The 14,362-nt window shown below is 39.5% G+C and overlaps 1 protein-coding gene and 1 long non-coding RNA gene across 12 annotated transcripts in view; one reads left to right on the top strand and one right to left on the bottom strand.

The window, feature by feature from the left end:
- The window catches only part of KCNQ5 (potassium voltage-gated channel subfamily Q member 5), a 255,585-nt gene that overhangs the window by 228,321 nt on the left and 12,902 nt on the right, over window positions 1-14,362 (top strand). For 3 of the 4 annotated variants that reach the window (XM_081857003.1, XM_081857004.1, XM_081857005.1), the window contains 3 exons: window positions 1,526-1,621; window positions 5,263-5,357; window positions 7,906-7,932. In XM_081857003.1, the coding sequence (XP_081713129.1) occupies window positions 1,526-1,621; window positions 5,263-5,357; window positions 7,906-7,932 (218 nt within the window). Of the gene's footprint in view, window positions 1-1,525; window positions 1,622-5,262; window positions 5,358-7,905; window positions 7,933-12,852; window positions 12,910-14,362 lie in introns of all 4 variants that reach the window. The other variant, XM_081857006.1, reaches the window with a different exon arrangement.
- Window positions 1,938-14,362, bottom strand: part of LOC309339359 — a 38,177-nt gene continuing 25,752 nt past the window's right edge. For 5 of the 8 annotated variants that reach the window (XR_014155229.1, XR_014155231.1, XR_014155234.1 and 2 more), the window contains 2 exons: window positions 11,633-11,863; window positions 1,938-2,200 (listed from right to left, as the gene is read on the bottom strand). This is a non-coding gene — a long non-coding RNA (uncharacterized lncRNA). Of the gene's footprint in view, window positions 5,136-6,724; window positions 6,848-11,632; window positions 11,864-14,362 lie in introns of all 8 variants that reach the window. The other 3 variants (XR_014155233.1, XR_014155230.1, XR_014155232.1) reach the window with 3 other exon arrangements.

The raw sequence follows: 14,362 nt of genomic DNA on the forward strand, positions 1-14,362 counted from the left end.
GCTTCTATAAATAAATAACCCGAACACCCCTGGGGCCACAATACAAGTCTTTTATTCAGAGGTATAGGGTGATATGTACTGAATAAGGTGATATAGCACAGTGGTTAAAAAAATGTGCTATGACCTAGAGGTCCCTGGTTTAACTATTAAATCACCCTACGCTCACTTAGGTTAACTTTAGGCAAGCCACTATTTTTCAGTCTCAACCTTTCAAATGGAATGTGAGGGAAATACTACTACATTATATGGCATAATTGTGATGCTTCTTTAAGACATATGTTTGGTGGAAGTAAACAAAAGTGCTGCTGAATTTGCAGGTTTCCTGTCTTCACACTTAAGTCCAGTTTAAAGGAATCCCAGTTGAACTCTTTCAGTAATTTCACTGATATTTAGGGCTAAATCATACGTTGTGTTTAAGCTCCCAATATGGTTTTCATTTGTAAAAACACAGCATTCCATGCATTTGTATTGGGGCTGCAGCATGGGGCAGAGGTTTTCTCCTCCCTTCCTCCTGCACTACGACCCCAGTACAGATTGCCCACTCAAGCTGCTATTAAGTGCACTGGGGGGGGGGGGGTAGACTACATGTTTACTCAGCTATTTCACATTTTTAAACTAACCCCTGGTTTTCTACAAAGGGGCACTGGAGCTGAGTGATTTACAGGTAAAAGCTCACAGATGAGAGGAGGGTGCTTAACCCTTCCCCCTGTCATTTGCACCTTGCAATTTCCATTTGCCATTACCCTTTCTACATTGTTCGATACACATGTTGGAAAATGTCTGGAATACGTATGGGGGTGGGGGGTGTACATATTGGGGCGGGGGGTGTAGGAGAAAAGGAGTAGGCAAAAAAAGGTTAATCACTCTCCTCTCACCTGTCATTTTTTCCTGGCAAATCATCCCTTCTTTACAATGGAAAACTTGTGACAAGTTGGCAACATAGCATGCACTTCTGGGCATAGAGCCAAACTGAACAGTGAGGTGTAAATGGTAAACATGGTGATGGTAGATTCTTTCTGAATTGCTTTAAAACTGGACTGGGACAATTCAAAACACAGGCTGCGGATAGGAGAGGGTCAGTAAAACCTCTTCTGCCTGCACTTTCCCCAAAAAACTGCCTGTCCTCATTTTGCTCCTGACTGGGCACCAAGACTTTTGACTGAAGTCCCTTTTGAGATAGAAAAACCTGAAGAAACGTTGTTCAGGGGAAATGTATGAGCAAGGGAAAGCTTCAACAGCTTTCCTTCCACCAACCACTACTGTGCTTTAAATTGCTCTGCTCCCTATATTGTAGAGAATGGGCACAACCCTGTATTGTCTGGCCACTAAACACACTTGATTTGCTCCAGATTGTGTCCAATGTGTTATTTCAAGTATCCAAAGAGTGGAGGAGCCATGCTTACTATGGCAGGTGCTACTTGTATGTGTAACACTTCTAGATGATTTTAAAGATTGTATGCTCTTAACCCCTTACCAAAACGACTATCCTGACCATGAATATTTGTCATACTGTACTGTACTCCAGGGCATTCTTGGGTCAGGATTTGCATTAAAAGTACAGGAACAGCATCGTCAGAAACATTTTGAAAAAAGAAGGAATCCCGCTGCCAGTTTAATTCAAGTAAGTGCCAAATGAATCAGATTTTTTGAAAAGTTTTTGTTCAGGGATATTACAATCCGTATCATGCAAAGTTGTAAAAGAAATGCAAACATTATCCAGATTATTTGCCATGGTGCAGCATGTTGCAGTAAATATCTTCCTCCCATCTAGCTAGGGACCATGCACATATGGAACTGGACTTCTGCACACACAATCCAAACTGGATGGGAAATCATGCACAAAAACTGTGATTCATCAAGTTGCTGGGATGCTTCACATGTATTTCTTTTTAAAACCTGAAATCAAGCCAATCTGCTGCTCAGGGGTAGGGGCTAGATTCTGTCCCTCATGTTCCTGCCTTCCTACTAAATGGCTGATTGGCACTATTTCAGATTTTTTTTAAAGAGGGCTACATGCACACAACTAGTATGTTCTCTGTTAAACTGAATTCTTGGCTACAATCCACCACTTACTGCTGAATTCATAACAACCATTCCTGTTGATGTCAATAGATGCTGTTTGTGCTTGACATGTCTCATGTTCAGTGCTTGGATAACACACTGTATGTAGTGTTTTCAAGAAGTAATCACTCCGGAAGACCTAGAAAGATACAAACTGTGTGATATTTTGCATGACACAGTTTACAATATAGTTTTCTATAAAAACCCAGAACTGATAAATAAATGTCAGATTAAATTATGGCACAGCACCATCGCCAACATTCAATTAATTATTAGTAGTGGGTCTCTGACACTGTGCCAGGGGGTAAATACATTCAGTTTGAAGGAAGAGACCTCTGTCCAAACAATTCACTACAACAGTTTGAATGATTGATCACAATAGCTGTTGGCCTAAAATTATGGGCACCTTCCCAGTGGTGGCATTGATGTGTAGAAGGAATCAAACAAAGTAAATCGAAATGTTAGCATATTTGATGTTTTAAACAGCTGCTTCATTTAATTACATTTCCTTTTAGTGCAATAGATTTCACTTCGTTGCTGTTTTGAATACTGCACGTTGTGTTGCTTGGCTTTTTTCACACCCAGTTAAATCGAGGTTTATATCCAAAGTGATTGTTTAGTATGCTGCCTGAGCTATTATTTATTTATTTAAGAGTCCAGAATCAATTCTCCATTATTATTTGTGTGTGTGTGCGTGCACACACATTATTCCTTTGAAAACCAAATTTAATCTCCTCTGAAAGACTTTGGCAGAACTGATTCCTGAATTATGCTGGATCATGCCCACAGAGTACAACTGCCAAATGTCTCTTTGGGGATCAGTCAGTCATTTCCTCAGCCTGTCATTTATGCTTGCCTTGGAAGTTGAGGTCTGAGCAATCACAGAGCATTCCCACTCCCAAAACAGAATGATAGCTGGGAGGAAAGGGAACCTATCAAAACTGTCATGCTGACATGACCACTGGACAAGTTCCAGGCTGTGCAAGCATGGGAGCCTTCTTTATACATGGTTTGTAACAACATGGGAGGGATGCATATTGCTGTCATAACTTCAACAGGGTTAATTTTAAAATATGTGTGTGTTTTCATATTGGAAGAAGGGAAGAGATAGGAATTCACTTTCTATATTTGCTGAATTGCAGCTATATACTGTTATGAGCCAGCAACTGTCAATTAAGAGCCTGCATGAATATGGACTTTACAAACTGCAGATTCATCCCCACACTTGAGAATGGCAGCCCAAGCAGTGACGGTGAGCCGCCATCTCACTTTATGCCAGGGTTAACTAGTAGTATCAGTTTAGCCCAGGATTCACACCTGATGAACTCAAGACAGAGTAGTTGCAGACAGCCTCCTCTGCCTGAAGTCTCTACTCCCCAAGGACCAGTGCAGAAATACCACAAAGGGCTTTTAATGGTATCAGACACGGCCTAAAGATAAGAAGACACCACCACCCCCATCCCACATACAGAAATTTACCAGACTGGCAGCTGAATCTTAAACCAACACTGTCAATGGGACAGCGTCTAACTCCACCACACCTGAGGGGAACAGGCAACGTATGGGGAGCAGGGCATATAGAGTTCTGCCCTTCAACACTTCACCACCATATCACTCACTACTCTTGCCTGGGGCCTTGGTGCTACCCAGTCAAACAAATGCTGCAATGCAGTAGCACTGTCTTGCATCCCATGAGCAGAGCAACACATGGCATATATGTGATGCCTGCTGGAGTGCGTAGCCTGGGCTGCCGGCTCGTACATTGGGAGAGGGCAACTAAATGAAAGAGCCAGGCCAACCAAAAAGCAAGGATTGCTCTGCCAATGCACCAGGTCCTAAAGATAGGAGCAGCAGAGGGGTGAAGAGGGACTGCCAGACATAGCCTCATTCTGCCTCATGGTACTGGAAGACCTGGCCATATTGATTGGGGCTCAACTTTGTCTTAGAATTGCATAAGGCATCCAATGATGAAGGACGTTATTTTTTGCACAGGATCTAAATCTCTTGATTTGTACTAAAATGAAAAGTAGTAAGAATGTGAAATTTGAAAAATTGGGACTAGAAACCACTATCCTAGAAATATAGCCTGTTCATACGATTTACTATTAGCTTTATGATATGCTTAGTAGTGTACAGACATAGTGTCATGGTTGAAAGTGTGAGCAGGAAGCTTCCTAGTTCAAAATCTTACCTCAGCCATGAATTTACAACATGGCCTCAGTACTACTGAGAATAATGTATGCAAAATACCATATAAAGTTTATCATCACATTAAAAGCTGTGTTCTCCAATATAATTGTATTTGATATTAATCTTATTTATTGTAATATTTTCAAATGCTGATTACCAGGATAAACAACTAACAGTTGTTACTAAATACTTCCATGCTTATGAGAATACAACTTGATATTGACTATAATGCACTGTTAAAATCATTTGAGATAAATGTCAAATGCACACACACACATAGTGCAGCAAAATAGTTTCTTAAAGTTGTGGTAGATAAGTCCTTTTATTTTATTGAGCAACCCAAGCTACTGTAGGATTGGATACAGAACTCTGCTTGGCAGCCCCTAGCACGACCTTCCAAAAGGTTGGGAGACCCTCTGTAACATCATGGGAGGTGGGTTGGGGGCTGCAAGGGAATGGAGGGAAATCAAGTGAAAACTGCACCCACCCCTTCCCTTCCTTCAGCAGGAAACCTTTGCTGGATTCCAGTTTCTCCGCAAATGAAGGGAGCCCTTCCATTGAAATTGTGACTTTCTTGTGTATAGTTTTCTTGTGAATTTTAATACCTAACCAAATCTTCACTGCACTCTGCAAGCATAACCATACGGAACTAATTATTTAAGCCAAAGTAACAGGTATTGGTTCCAGCTTGAACAAAATGCAGATTTTCCATAGTGATAACAATGCTTTCATTTCATATATTGTTGGCTCCTTTGTGCTTTCTGTTGTTTCCTTTTCACTAGGCTGCTTGGCGGTTTTATGCTACTGATTGTAGACGAACAAACCTGACAGCCACTTGGCGATATTATGAAAGTATTCTTCCACCCCTTAGGCATGTATCAGTGCTACAAATGACACAAAAAAGCCATGACTTGTATTGGTATACTAATATGCTTTTCTTTTCTTTTTTGTTTCATCCCCTGCTCCCTCTTGCCTTTATTTCCCTTTCTTCATCATATATCCTGCATGTAGTGTGTATGGCGTAGTTATGCAGCTGATGAGAAATCCGTTTCCATTGCTACCTGGAAGCCTCATTTGAAGGCCTTGCATACCTGCAGCCCAACAAAGTAGGTAAAAATTTGGCAGTTGGTTCTGTACTTGATGTCTGTTTTGAGCTTATAAAAATCAGTGTGTGATTTTGTCTTGTTGTTTTTCTCTCCCCCCCCCCTTTAATACCATTCATTAAGGAACTTCGGTAGCAAACTGGGACAATTACACATCCTCCAAACATAATGACAAATCGGATTCCCATTTTCTTTTGTTTCTGAGCCATTATTACAACAAAGCAATAGAAGATTTTTTCTGCCACCAGGTCCTCAAAACCCTGCTGGAAGTTAATCTTCTAATAGCATCTAGGCAAAATATTACCTGTATTGGACTCAGTTAATGCTAATTTATCCTACTTCACATGGTTGGTGATATATTATTCCAATCTCTAGGGCACCACACTGGCTACCCCTGCATTATTTATTGTCGATTTCTAGCAGCTTAGACCTGCTGATTTCCATTGGTTTCTCTCAATCTAATTGTGCTTAGAGTTAGAAGAAAAAGCAGGCGTAAAAACAGCATATAGGTCAAAGGGCCACACTAATTTATACCAGCAGAGGTTTTGTCTTGTTACCATTCAGATTAGGAGAAGACTGAATGAAGTCCAACTGGTTAATTCACCACAAACAATTTGCTGCTGCTTTCAGTTTGCAGTACTGTGCTTTTTGCATAAAGCTGCTGTGTTTTTCTTTTTCTTTGTAATAAACAGAAGCTTAAATGTCACCATGTTATCCTTACTGTCAATTACATTCCACATGTTTCCTCTTCCTGTGAGAAACCTGTGTAGGAGGGTGTTAGTAATAAAACTGATACGGCTGTTCTTCATTCCCATTAGATGGGTCATACTGATATGAATCCTGGGAAACATCTATTTTCAGTGGGAGAGAAATGCGTAGCTTTCTACTTCTATGTGTAATGGAAATGCAGATAACAATATCATTTCGTCATATATGTTCCTTGTTAGATAATCATAGTTAACAAAGAAATAGTCCCTATTCATTTGAGGGTAGAATTTGGTTGAGAGAAACATGCCTATTGCAGAAATTCCATATTAAAGAATAATCAAAATACAGTGGTACCTCTGGTTGCGAACGGGATCCGTTCCGGAGGCCTGTTTGCAACCTGAAAAGAACGCAGCCCGTGTCTGCGCGGGTCGCGATTCGCCACTTCTGCGCATGCACATGACATCATTTTGCGCATCTGCGCGAGCGGCAAAACCCAGAAGTAACCCGTTCCTGTACTTCCGGGTCGCCGCAGTACGCAACCTGAAGCAAACATAACATGAGGTATGACTGTACTGCTTTTTAATTACAAACACACACACAACAATATCAATTGGGCATCCTTCTAAGAATTATGGCAACAAAATCATGCTTGTATTATCTACATTAGAATGTGTTTTCCAGAAGAAAGTTCTAGAAGTTTGGAATGGATTTTAGCATGTTTTCATATGGCACAGCAATTCTTGTTATTTCTTTTGCTTTAAAAACTGTCACCAAACCATTTTGAGCTGTAAGAATAAGTGAAGATGGAAAACAAATAGATTCTGAACAAGAATCCTATACACTCCTAAATTCCTTACTCTCTCCTCTAGAGCTGAGACTTTGGTGTGTACTACCTTTCTTACAGAAGGGAACTGAAAGTTATGTGGAGTTTTCAAGACCCATTTGTTGTGGCTAAACTATAATTGTTACTGCTATTTTGCCTAACAACAATAAAATATGCGGCAGACATATAACTGTTTAAAAAGACAAAGGGTGGCAGAGAGAGATTATGTTTCCGTCTAGTTTGTCTTCTCTTCCATTTTCCCCACTTGGATGGGCACAGAAAGCTGATTTGTAAATTTCATCTAATTGGCAGGCACAAAGCTCATGATTGCTCCACTGGAACTCCTAAAAGCTTCAAAATAAAAATATTTTGTTCTCAGAGGCCAGAAATGTTGGTTTTAATTGTGTTTTAGACAATCACTGTTTAGACTTAAAAGTTATCTAAGTTATGTAAACAGTTAAGTCATAGTTACAGATAGTTACAGATAGTTACAGATAGGTAGCCGTTAAGTTAAGTCATAGTTAAGTTAAGTTAAGTCATAGTCTGACTAAATATATTACAGTACACTTCTGGCCAAGGAAAAATATTATCTGACATCAGTCCTCTGTGTGAAATCTCAGGTCCCAATTATTAAGTCAAATGTGCTCCATTAAAACAGATATCTGCATCTAATAATAAGCCTACAGCTTTCTGTTATCTGTATATCAGCACCTGCATTTTGCCTAAATAAGTGCTTTGCCAACTCATTCAATAATGGTATGTACTAAGTGCATTTAGCATGCCATGAGGTGCCGTTCAAATATTTTTTCTGATGTCACGGTAGTTATATTAGTCCCTGCTTGAATGTTTTGTGTTTGCTTTATAAAATGTTATTATTAAATGTATTAATTTGATTAACACAGCCAGCTGTGATATAGCGTTTATCTAATAATGTTTGTAACCACATCATAATCGGTACTGCCAGCATAACAAATTTCTTTCTTCCCCAAACTTTCTCTCTTCCATTATTGACACCTGAAGGAAAGAACAAGGGGAAGCATCTAGCAGGTTTGTGGTGTTTCTATGCATATAGTTTTAAAAATAAAAAACGTTGTTTGAGAATGGGTGCAGATCTCTGTGAATGCGGGGTCCAAATATATTGGCACAATATTGACTAAAAAAGCTCATGCTCAGATCAGTAATGGGAAGGATTTAAGTACAGAATTCTAATTTTTCTAGACAAAATAATATTGTGAGAACGGAATACTGCTCAGTATTATCCACAGATGCCTAGCAACATTTGCATATTTAATAATGGATTCTGCAGGAGTATGAACCTAGCACTATACTTCAATGGATAACAGAATGATTGATCAAGACTTGAAAGACATTTGTCTCTTACTATCCAGAATAATGAATTAGGGCTAGATGAATCATCCCTTGTGACAAATGAAAACACCTCTTAGAAACTTCAGTAATTAAGTGGTTTATAAATAACTGAAATACCTAAACAAACAAGCAAACAGTCTGAAGAAGGAGGGTGATGTCTTGTATATGATGGTTTTCCCCAGTACAACTTTTTAAATTGATACTTCTGTATATAAATTTAGTTACTTAATTTAATTTAGTTACTTAATTTAAATCACCAACTGACATAACTTTTAACTAAATAGTGTAGTTGTGATCGATTGAAAATACTACGTAAATGACTAAAACCTGAATGGTGGATGAACATTTTCACACACTTTGAATTATGTCATTGTCATAACCCCCAGATCCATACCTTCTGCATATTCACTCCTATTGCTGTCTAAACTCACAGAAGCAAACATCATTTGACAATCCTAACAACCACACAATCTGACTGCCTAGAGAGAGGGGGACCATGCTGGGTAGGCTGCTGTCATTTCAAATTTCCCTGCAGGTGGTTTTGAGGATGAAAAGGGAATTTTGAAGGATCCCATTATATGAAGCAGGATAAACACTGTCAGGCATTTATGCACTGGCAGGATTTCTGATGTAAGTAGGGTCCACATAATAAAAATCGAAGGCCAAGGTCCATCTAGTCCAGTATCCTATTTTCAACAGTGACTGGACAAGTATCTCTGGAAGATCACAATCACAGCATGAAGGTATTCCTTTTGCTCCTTACATGTGGTAATCAAAAGTATGTTGCCTCTGAACATGGTTCCATTTAACTATCATGCTTAATTGCCAGAGATGTACCTATTTTTATACATAAATTTATATGATTTTTTAAAAGCATCTAAGGCAATTCATAAAGCACAATGGAATCTCTTTCACTGTGATTCAATTCCACACTGGTCTAGTAACGTTTGTATGTCAGAAATACATAAGCAAGGTGAATGGCCCTTCTCACATGGACCTCATCCACCTTGAGATCCCAAGATCTCTATTCCAAGACATAAAAGACAAGTTAGAACCTCTTTGTTTTACTTTTGGGCTTGCACTTTTCCTCTTTTTTCAACATGGCCAATGATTGGGATAATGGGAATTGTAGTCACAACAACATCTTGAGGGCCATAGGCTCTCCACCCCTCCTCTATTTCTTAAAGCAATTTTAGTCATCTACGGCTCTTAATGTACTGGTAAGGTATACTGCAAATACAAGATCAAAGTTGCCTTGGATACATTACTCCAAATGTGAAATGCATTACTTAAAAAGGAGGCTATGGACCATCAAAGGGAAACTGCATATGCAGTCAGAGCTTTCCCACTGCTGATTAGAGAAAGCAAATGTTCTCCTTTTGTGTAGGAGTTGGTTGTTCCATCACCAGCAACAGAAATCCTGTTATACTCTGAATCCCAGTCAGAAATTTCAAGATTGGGTGAGAGCCACTTCTCCTAACAGCTGCCAGAACCAATTTCATATTGTTCTCTTTCACATATTGTTCTCCTCCTAGTGGTGCAGCAATAAAACTGCTAGCACATTTGCAAAGTTTAGCAGGGTTCAGTATGGTTTCAAGTTGGATAAGGGAACACTGCAAGCAGATGGATTTAGTTGATCCTTGGGGTCACTTCCAAATGTACAATTCCATGATTCTATGTATATAATTAGCCTGACTGCTAATGCACATTTAATCCATTGTCTAGAAGTAAGTAAAACTGATATATAAACAAAACTTGGTCAGCACTGTTGCCACACTCAAGTTACTACCATAACTATTAAAAACTAAAACAGTGTTTTAAGATATTCCAAAAGGCCTGTGGAATTTACTCACAAACCTCTCACTAACTTTCATGGAGTTAATATTTAAGATATTTCAAGATCTTGAAGCATCTTTGCTAGGCTTCCTCAACCTCGTCCCTCCAGACTTTTTTGGCCTACAACTCCCATGATCCCTAGCTAGCAGGACCAGTGGTCAGGGATGATGGGAATTGTAGTCTGAAAACACCTGGAAGGCTGGGGTTGAGGAAGCCTGATCTTTATATGATTTGTTGAGCTGGGTCTAGTCATAGCAAACTTAATTTTCTTCATTCACATTCATATAAACATATACACTTGAAAAATAAGAAATACAAGACTATTGTAGAGATAAGAGACATTCATAAGAAAATAAGGTTTAATAAAAGGCATCACTGTTCTTAGTTTGTATTAGCTATCATACTTTAGGTACAGGGGTAGATAACCTTTTTGCTGTTGAAGACTGCAGTCCCTCAGGGGTAAGGAACTGCATACCACAAGCCATGGGTAAGGCCAGAGTTGGTTAAGTGAGGCTCCCACCCTTTCCTTTCCTGTCACCCATTTTACCCCCATTTCCTCCCTTCTTGCCACCTGCATGAAATTAGGCCAAGAGACACAGAGGTGGCCCACGTCTGCTTTAAGACCAATGTAACAACCATATATCTACTGTAAATATGACTTCAGCATTTTAAAAACAACACACTCTTCAGTTGGCATCCTAGGCTGAGTATTATTTATTTTCTGTATTGCATATTTCAATATACAATATACAATTTCTCATTTAACTGACAACATACCCATGTTAAAGGCTCAGGAATTGTTGCTCACCCAAAGCCACAAAGTAAGCATAATGGGACTTAAGCTCCCAAGCCAGTGATCCACAGAGGGTGGGGGTTAGCTATGCCTTCTTGTGATGAATCAGTAGCCCATAGTTCCTAGTAGCTCTTAAAGTGTGGCCTACATGTATCAGCCTACATCACTTATAATCTGATACTTTGCATTAACTGATAGTATAATTGCAACATAGTAAAGGTAAAGGTACCCCTGCCCGTACGGGCCAGTCTTGCCAGACTCTAGGGTTGTGTGCTCATCTCACTCTATAGGCCAGGGGCCAGCGCTGTCTGAATACACTTCCAGGTCATGTGGCCAGCCAGCGTGACAAGCTGCATCTGGCAATTGCAACATACTGTGGTGCATTTTCAGCTACTGAAAGTTAAATTCCCATTTCAAATTTTCTTCATGGCAGCTGCTCTGTTTAGCAATTCTTATATGGGTTGAGCAGCTGCTGAATATTCCTGATTTAGAGTGTAGAAGCAGATCATGTAGTGGGGATATTCTTATGGTAAGCATAAGTGACTTGCTCTGTGGTACTTAATGGTGCCAGTGTCACTTGAGTAGCCATGTCTTAAGATGCTTTTCTCAGCCACTGTGCAGGAATATCTAGGCCCAAGGATAAGGTACCATTTTTAACAGAAGGGCCATGTTTGCTCATGGACAACCTTCTGCCAGTGGTGTTTGGGACGAGAAAAAAGTAAGTGGAGTAATGTATGTGTCTCTTCTTACCTTTGTAGGATACATTCCAGCCACACAAAATTCAGAGGCATTACCTCAGTTCAAGGACACATTCCAGGCAGGCAAAAACACTCAAAGGGAGACATGAAGCAGGGCAGATGAGGTGTGGCTTGGGGAGAGCAGGTATGGTCTAGCTATGGGATGTGTCCTGAGAAGAGTCCTGAGAGCCAGACGGGGGGACCTGCAGGGCCACATTCAGCTTCTATGCCTCTGGTTCCTTACCTATGATGTACAGAGTTTAGTCTTTTAATAAACAAATCAGCATTAAGATTAACAGGCAAAAAAAATAATATTAAATAAGTAACAAGGCAGTAATATTGATATTATGGGCTGTATCCAATGGTTTCCCGTGCAGCCCCCCTAAATCTGCTTTAGGGGACTGAGGGCCTCTCCAGAGCAGATTTGGGAGTGGTGCAGCGGGGAGGGGAAACAGCTGAAAATGGCTTCCTTCCTGTTCTGCTGACAGAAGCTTTATCGTCAAGCAACACCAATGGATACAACCTTAGTAATGTTAACCCTTAACTGATGTGTTTTAAATTCTATTTTTAAATAAACAATATTTTAGATTTTCTCTGTTTTGCTAGGTGTTGCATATTTATGACTGTGACTATCAAATAGGTTTCCCTTTTAATGGAAAAACCGCACAAACTATTGAGCATAACATACATTGTCAGTTGCACTTCAGTTTACTTTTTTGGGAAATTGAGGTGAAGGACAATATATTTTGTACTGACCATGAGTAAACCACAATTTCTACACATTCCAGTTAAAATTTGTTGTTCACAAGAAGCTTTGCTTAAAGGATAGCTTGACATATAACCTACATAAGATTGCTGAAAGCTTAAATAGGTTATCAATTACTGAGGGCTGTCAACAGAGAAATGAATTTTACTCCATTAGGAAGATGGGCTTTTACTATTCTGTTATATTGTAGTAATATATTCTGATCCTGAACCTGTCTTTGGATATACATTGCAGGAGTTTTGTCTTAGATGAATGTTCAGGACTTTTGACTGTCATTTCCGGATACATTTCGTTATAATCACAATTCTGACTTCTGTTTGACACAGCAATCTTACATTTTACAATTGGCTTGTAAATTTTAAGAAACAAAAATGGTAGTGGTCTGACTTGCCTTACACGGAAAACCTAACCCCTTTCCTCACATGGAATGCTTAGTAATATGATCCTCTATTTCCCCTCACTCCTAGTAAGCTTTATAGTAATAAACAGAAGCTCTTCAGGATGTACACCTCTCGGAAACATAGGTATCCAGCATCCTGTCTATTCACATGATATTTGGGAATGCCAACTAACATCAGGTGCATGAAGAGTTTATTTCCCCTTCTTAATGCTTTACAGTTTTTACTCTTCAAAGGGTTCTTCATTATTTGGCTGGGTCACCCACTACAATTGCTTGTAATTTTCCTTGTTGCTTGCTGCCTGCAATTATATACCAAAATAGTCACGCACAAAGAAATTGCCTCTTATGATTTATGTAGCAATAATCTAAATACTCCACACAATGGGACAAGTGTGATGTTGCAGTGCCTTAGTTTAAGAATATTTGTGCTCTTCCATCTGATATGCTTGAGCTAAGAAATAGCTATGAATGATTCTAATAACTAAGTTTTCCTGAGTCCAATATGATTTTTGCAATAGTGGTGTTTGATGTTTCCACATTGTTTGGTTGTAAAGTTTGGCAGCTATAATCACAGACCACTTGCAAAGCAATTACAGTAGTAGATGTTTTGCACTTCTGAAGAGTCATTGTGGCCTAGCTTGTGGGGACTGTGCTAGGTGAAGTGCAGTGTACAGTGTGCAGAACTGCATGTTCAAACAGTTGTTTACTCCAACTGGAATCGCTTGACCTCTTTGCCATTTAACCAAAAATAGTAATTACTATTTTTGGATCTCGAGGGGGAAATCCCGTTCCCTGCCAAAGGGGGGGGGGGAGTACATCAGGTTTCCAAGATGTAATATCAAATCAAAATGATCCTTGATTTTTTAAAAAATCAATAAAGTAAGAATTCATTGTTGGCATGTGTCTGTCTCGGGAGATAATGGAAGAGTGCCTTCGGGGGTAAAGTCAAACTGTTGGAGAGTTCTAGCGCCTGCTGTGGCTGTAGAGAATGATAACAGGAGAGACATGTTTTATTGCCAGTGGGGCAGAAGAAGGCACCTGGTTTTGCACATGCAAATTGCTTATAGCAGTTATAAATCTATGAGAAGGCAATGACTGGGAACAAAATTTGATCAATGCCATTCTTCTGTAGAACTTGGAAATGCACTTTGTGCATGATAACTGCTTTATGGATTTGGTCCTAAGGCCTAATTCATACACTGAATGAGTGGCAGAGCAGGTGCTTTAAAACGTATCATTGTGGATACTGCTCCACATGCACAGCGAACCGTTTATGTAAATAAAACCCTATGTAGTTCTAAGAGGTTTTCATCACACCATTGCAGCCCCTCGTTTTTGTGGTTTCCGATTATGTGTTTAAAAGTTGGAGGAACAACAGAGCAACTTCTACATAGCTGCATTTTCAGTGTGTGAATCAGGTCTAAGCCTACTTACATCTTCTATCCCACAAATGTTGACGATAATTCAGCAAAATTATTGTTATTAGTAGTAGTACTAGTAGTTTTTTAATTTATTACCCACCCTTCACCCTAAGGTCCCAGGGTGGATTACAGCAACTAAAATATGTTTAAAACAGT

Source organism: Podarcis erhardii, assembly GCF_964252035.2.
Source record: "Podarcis erhardii genome assembly, chromosome: 3".
NCBI classification, from domain to species: domain Eukaryota; kingdom Metazoa; phylum Chordata; class Lepidosauria; order Squamata; family Lacertidae; genus Podarcis; species Podarcis erhardii.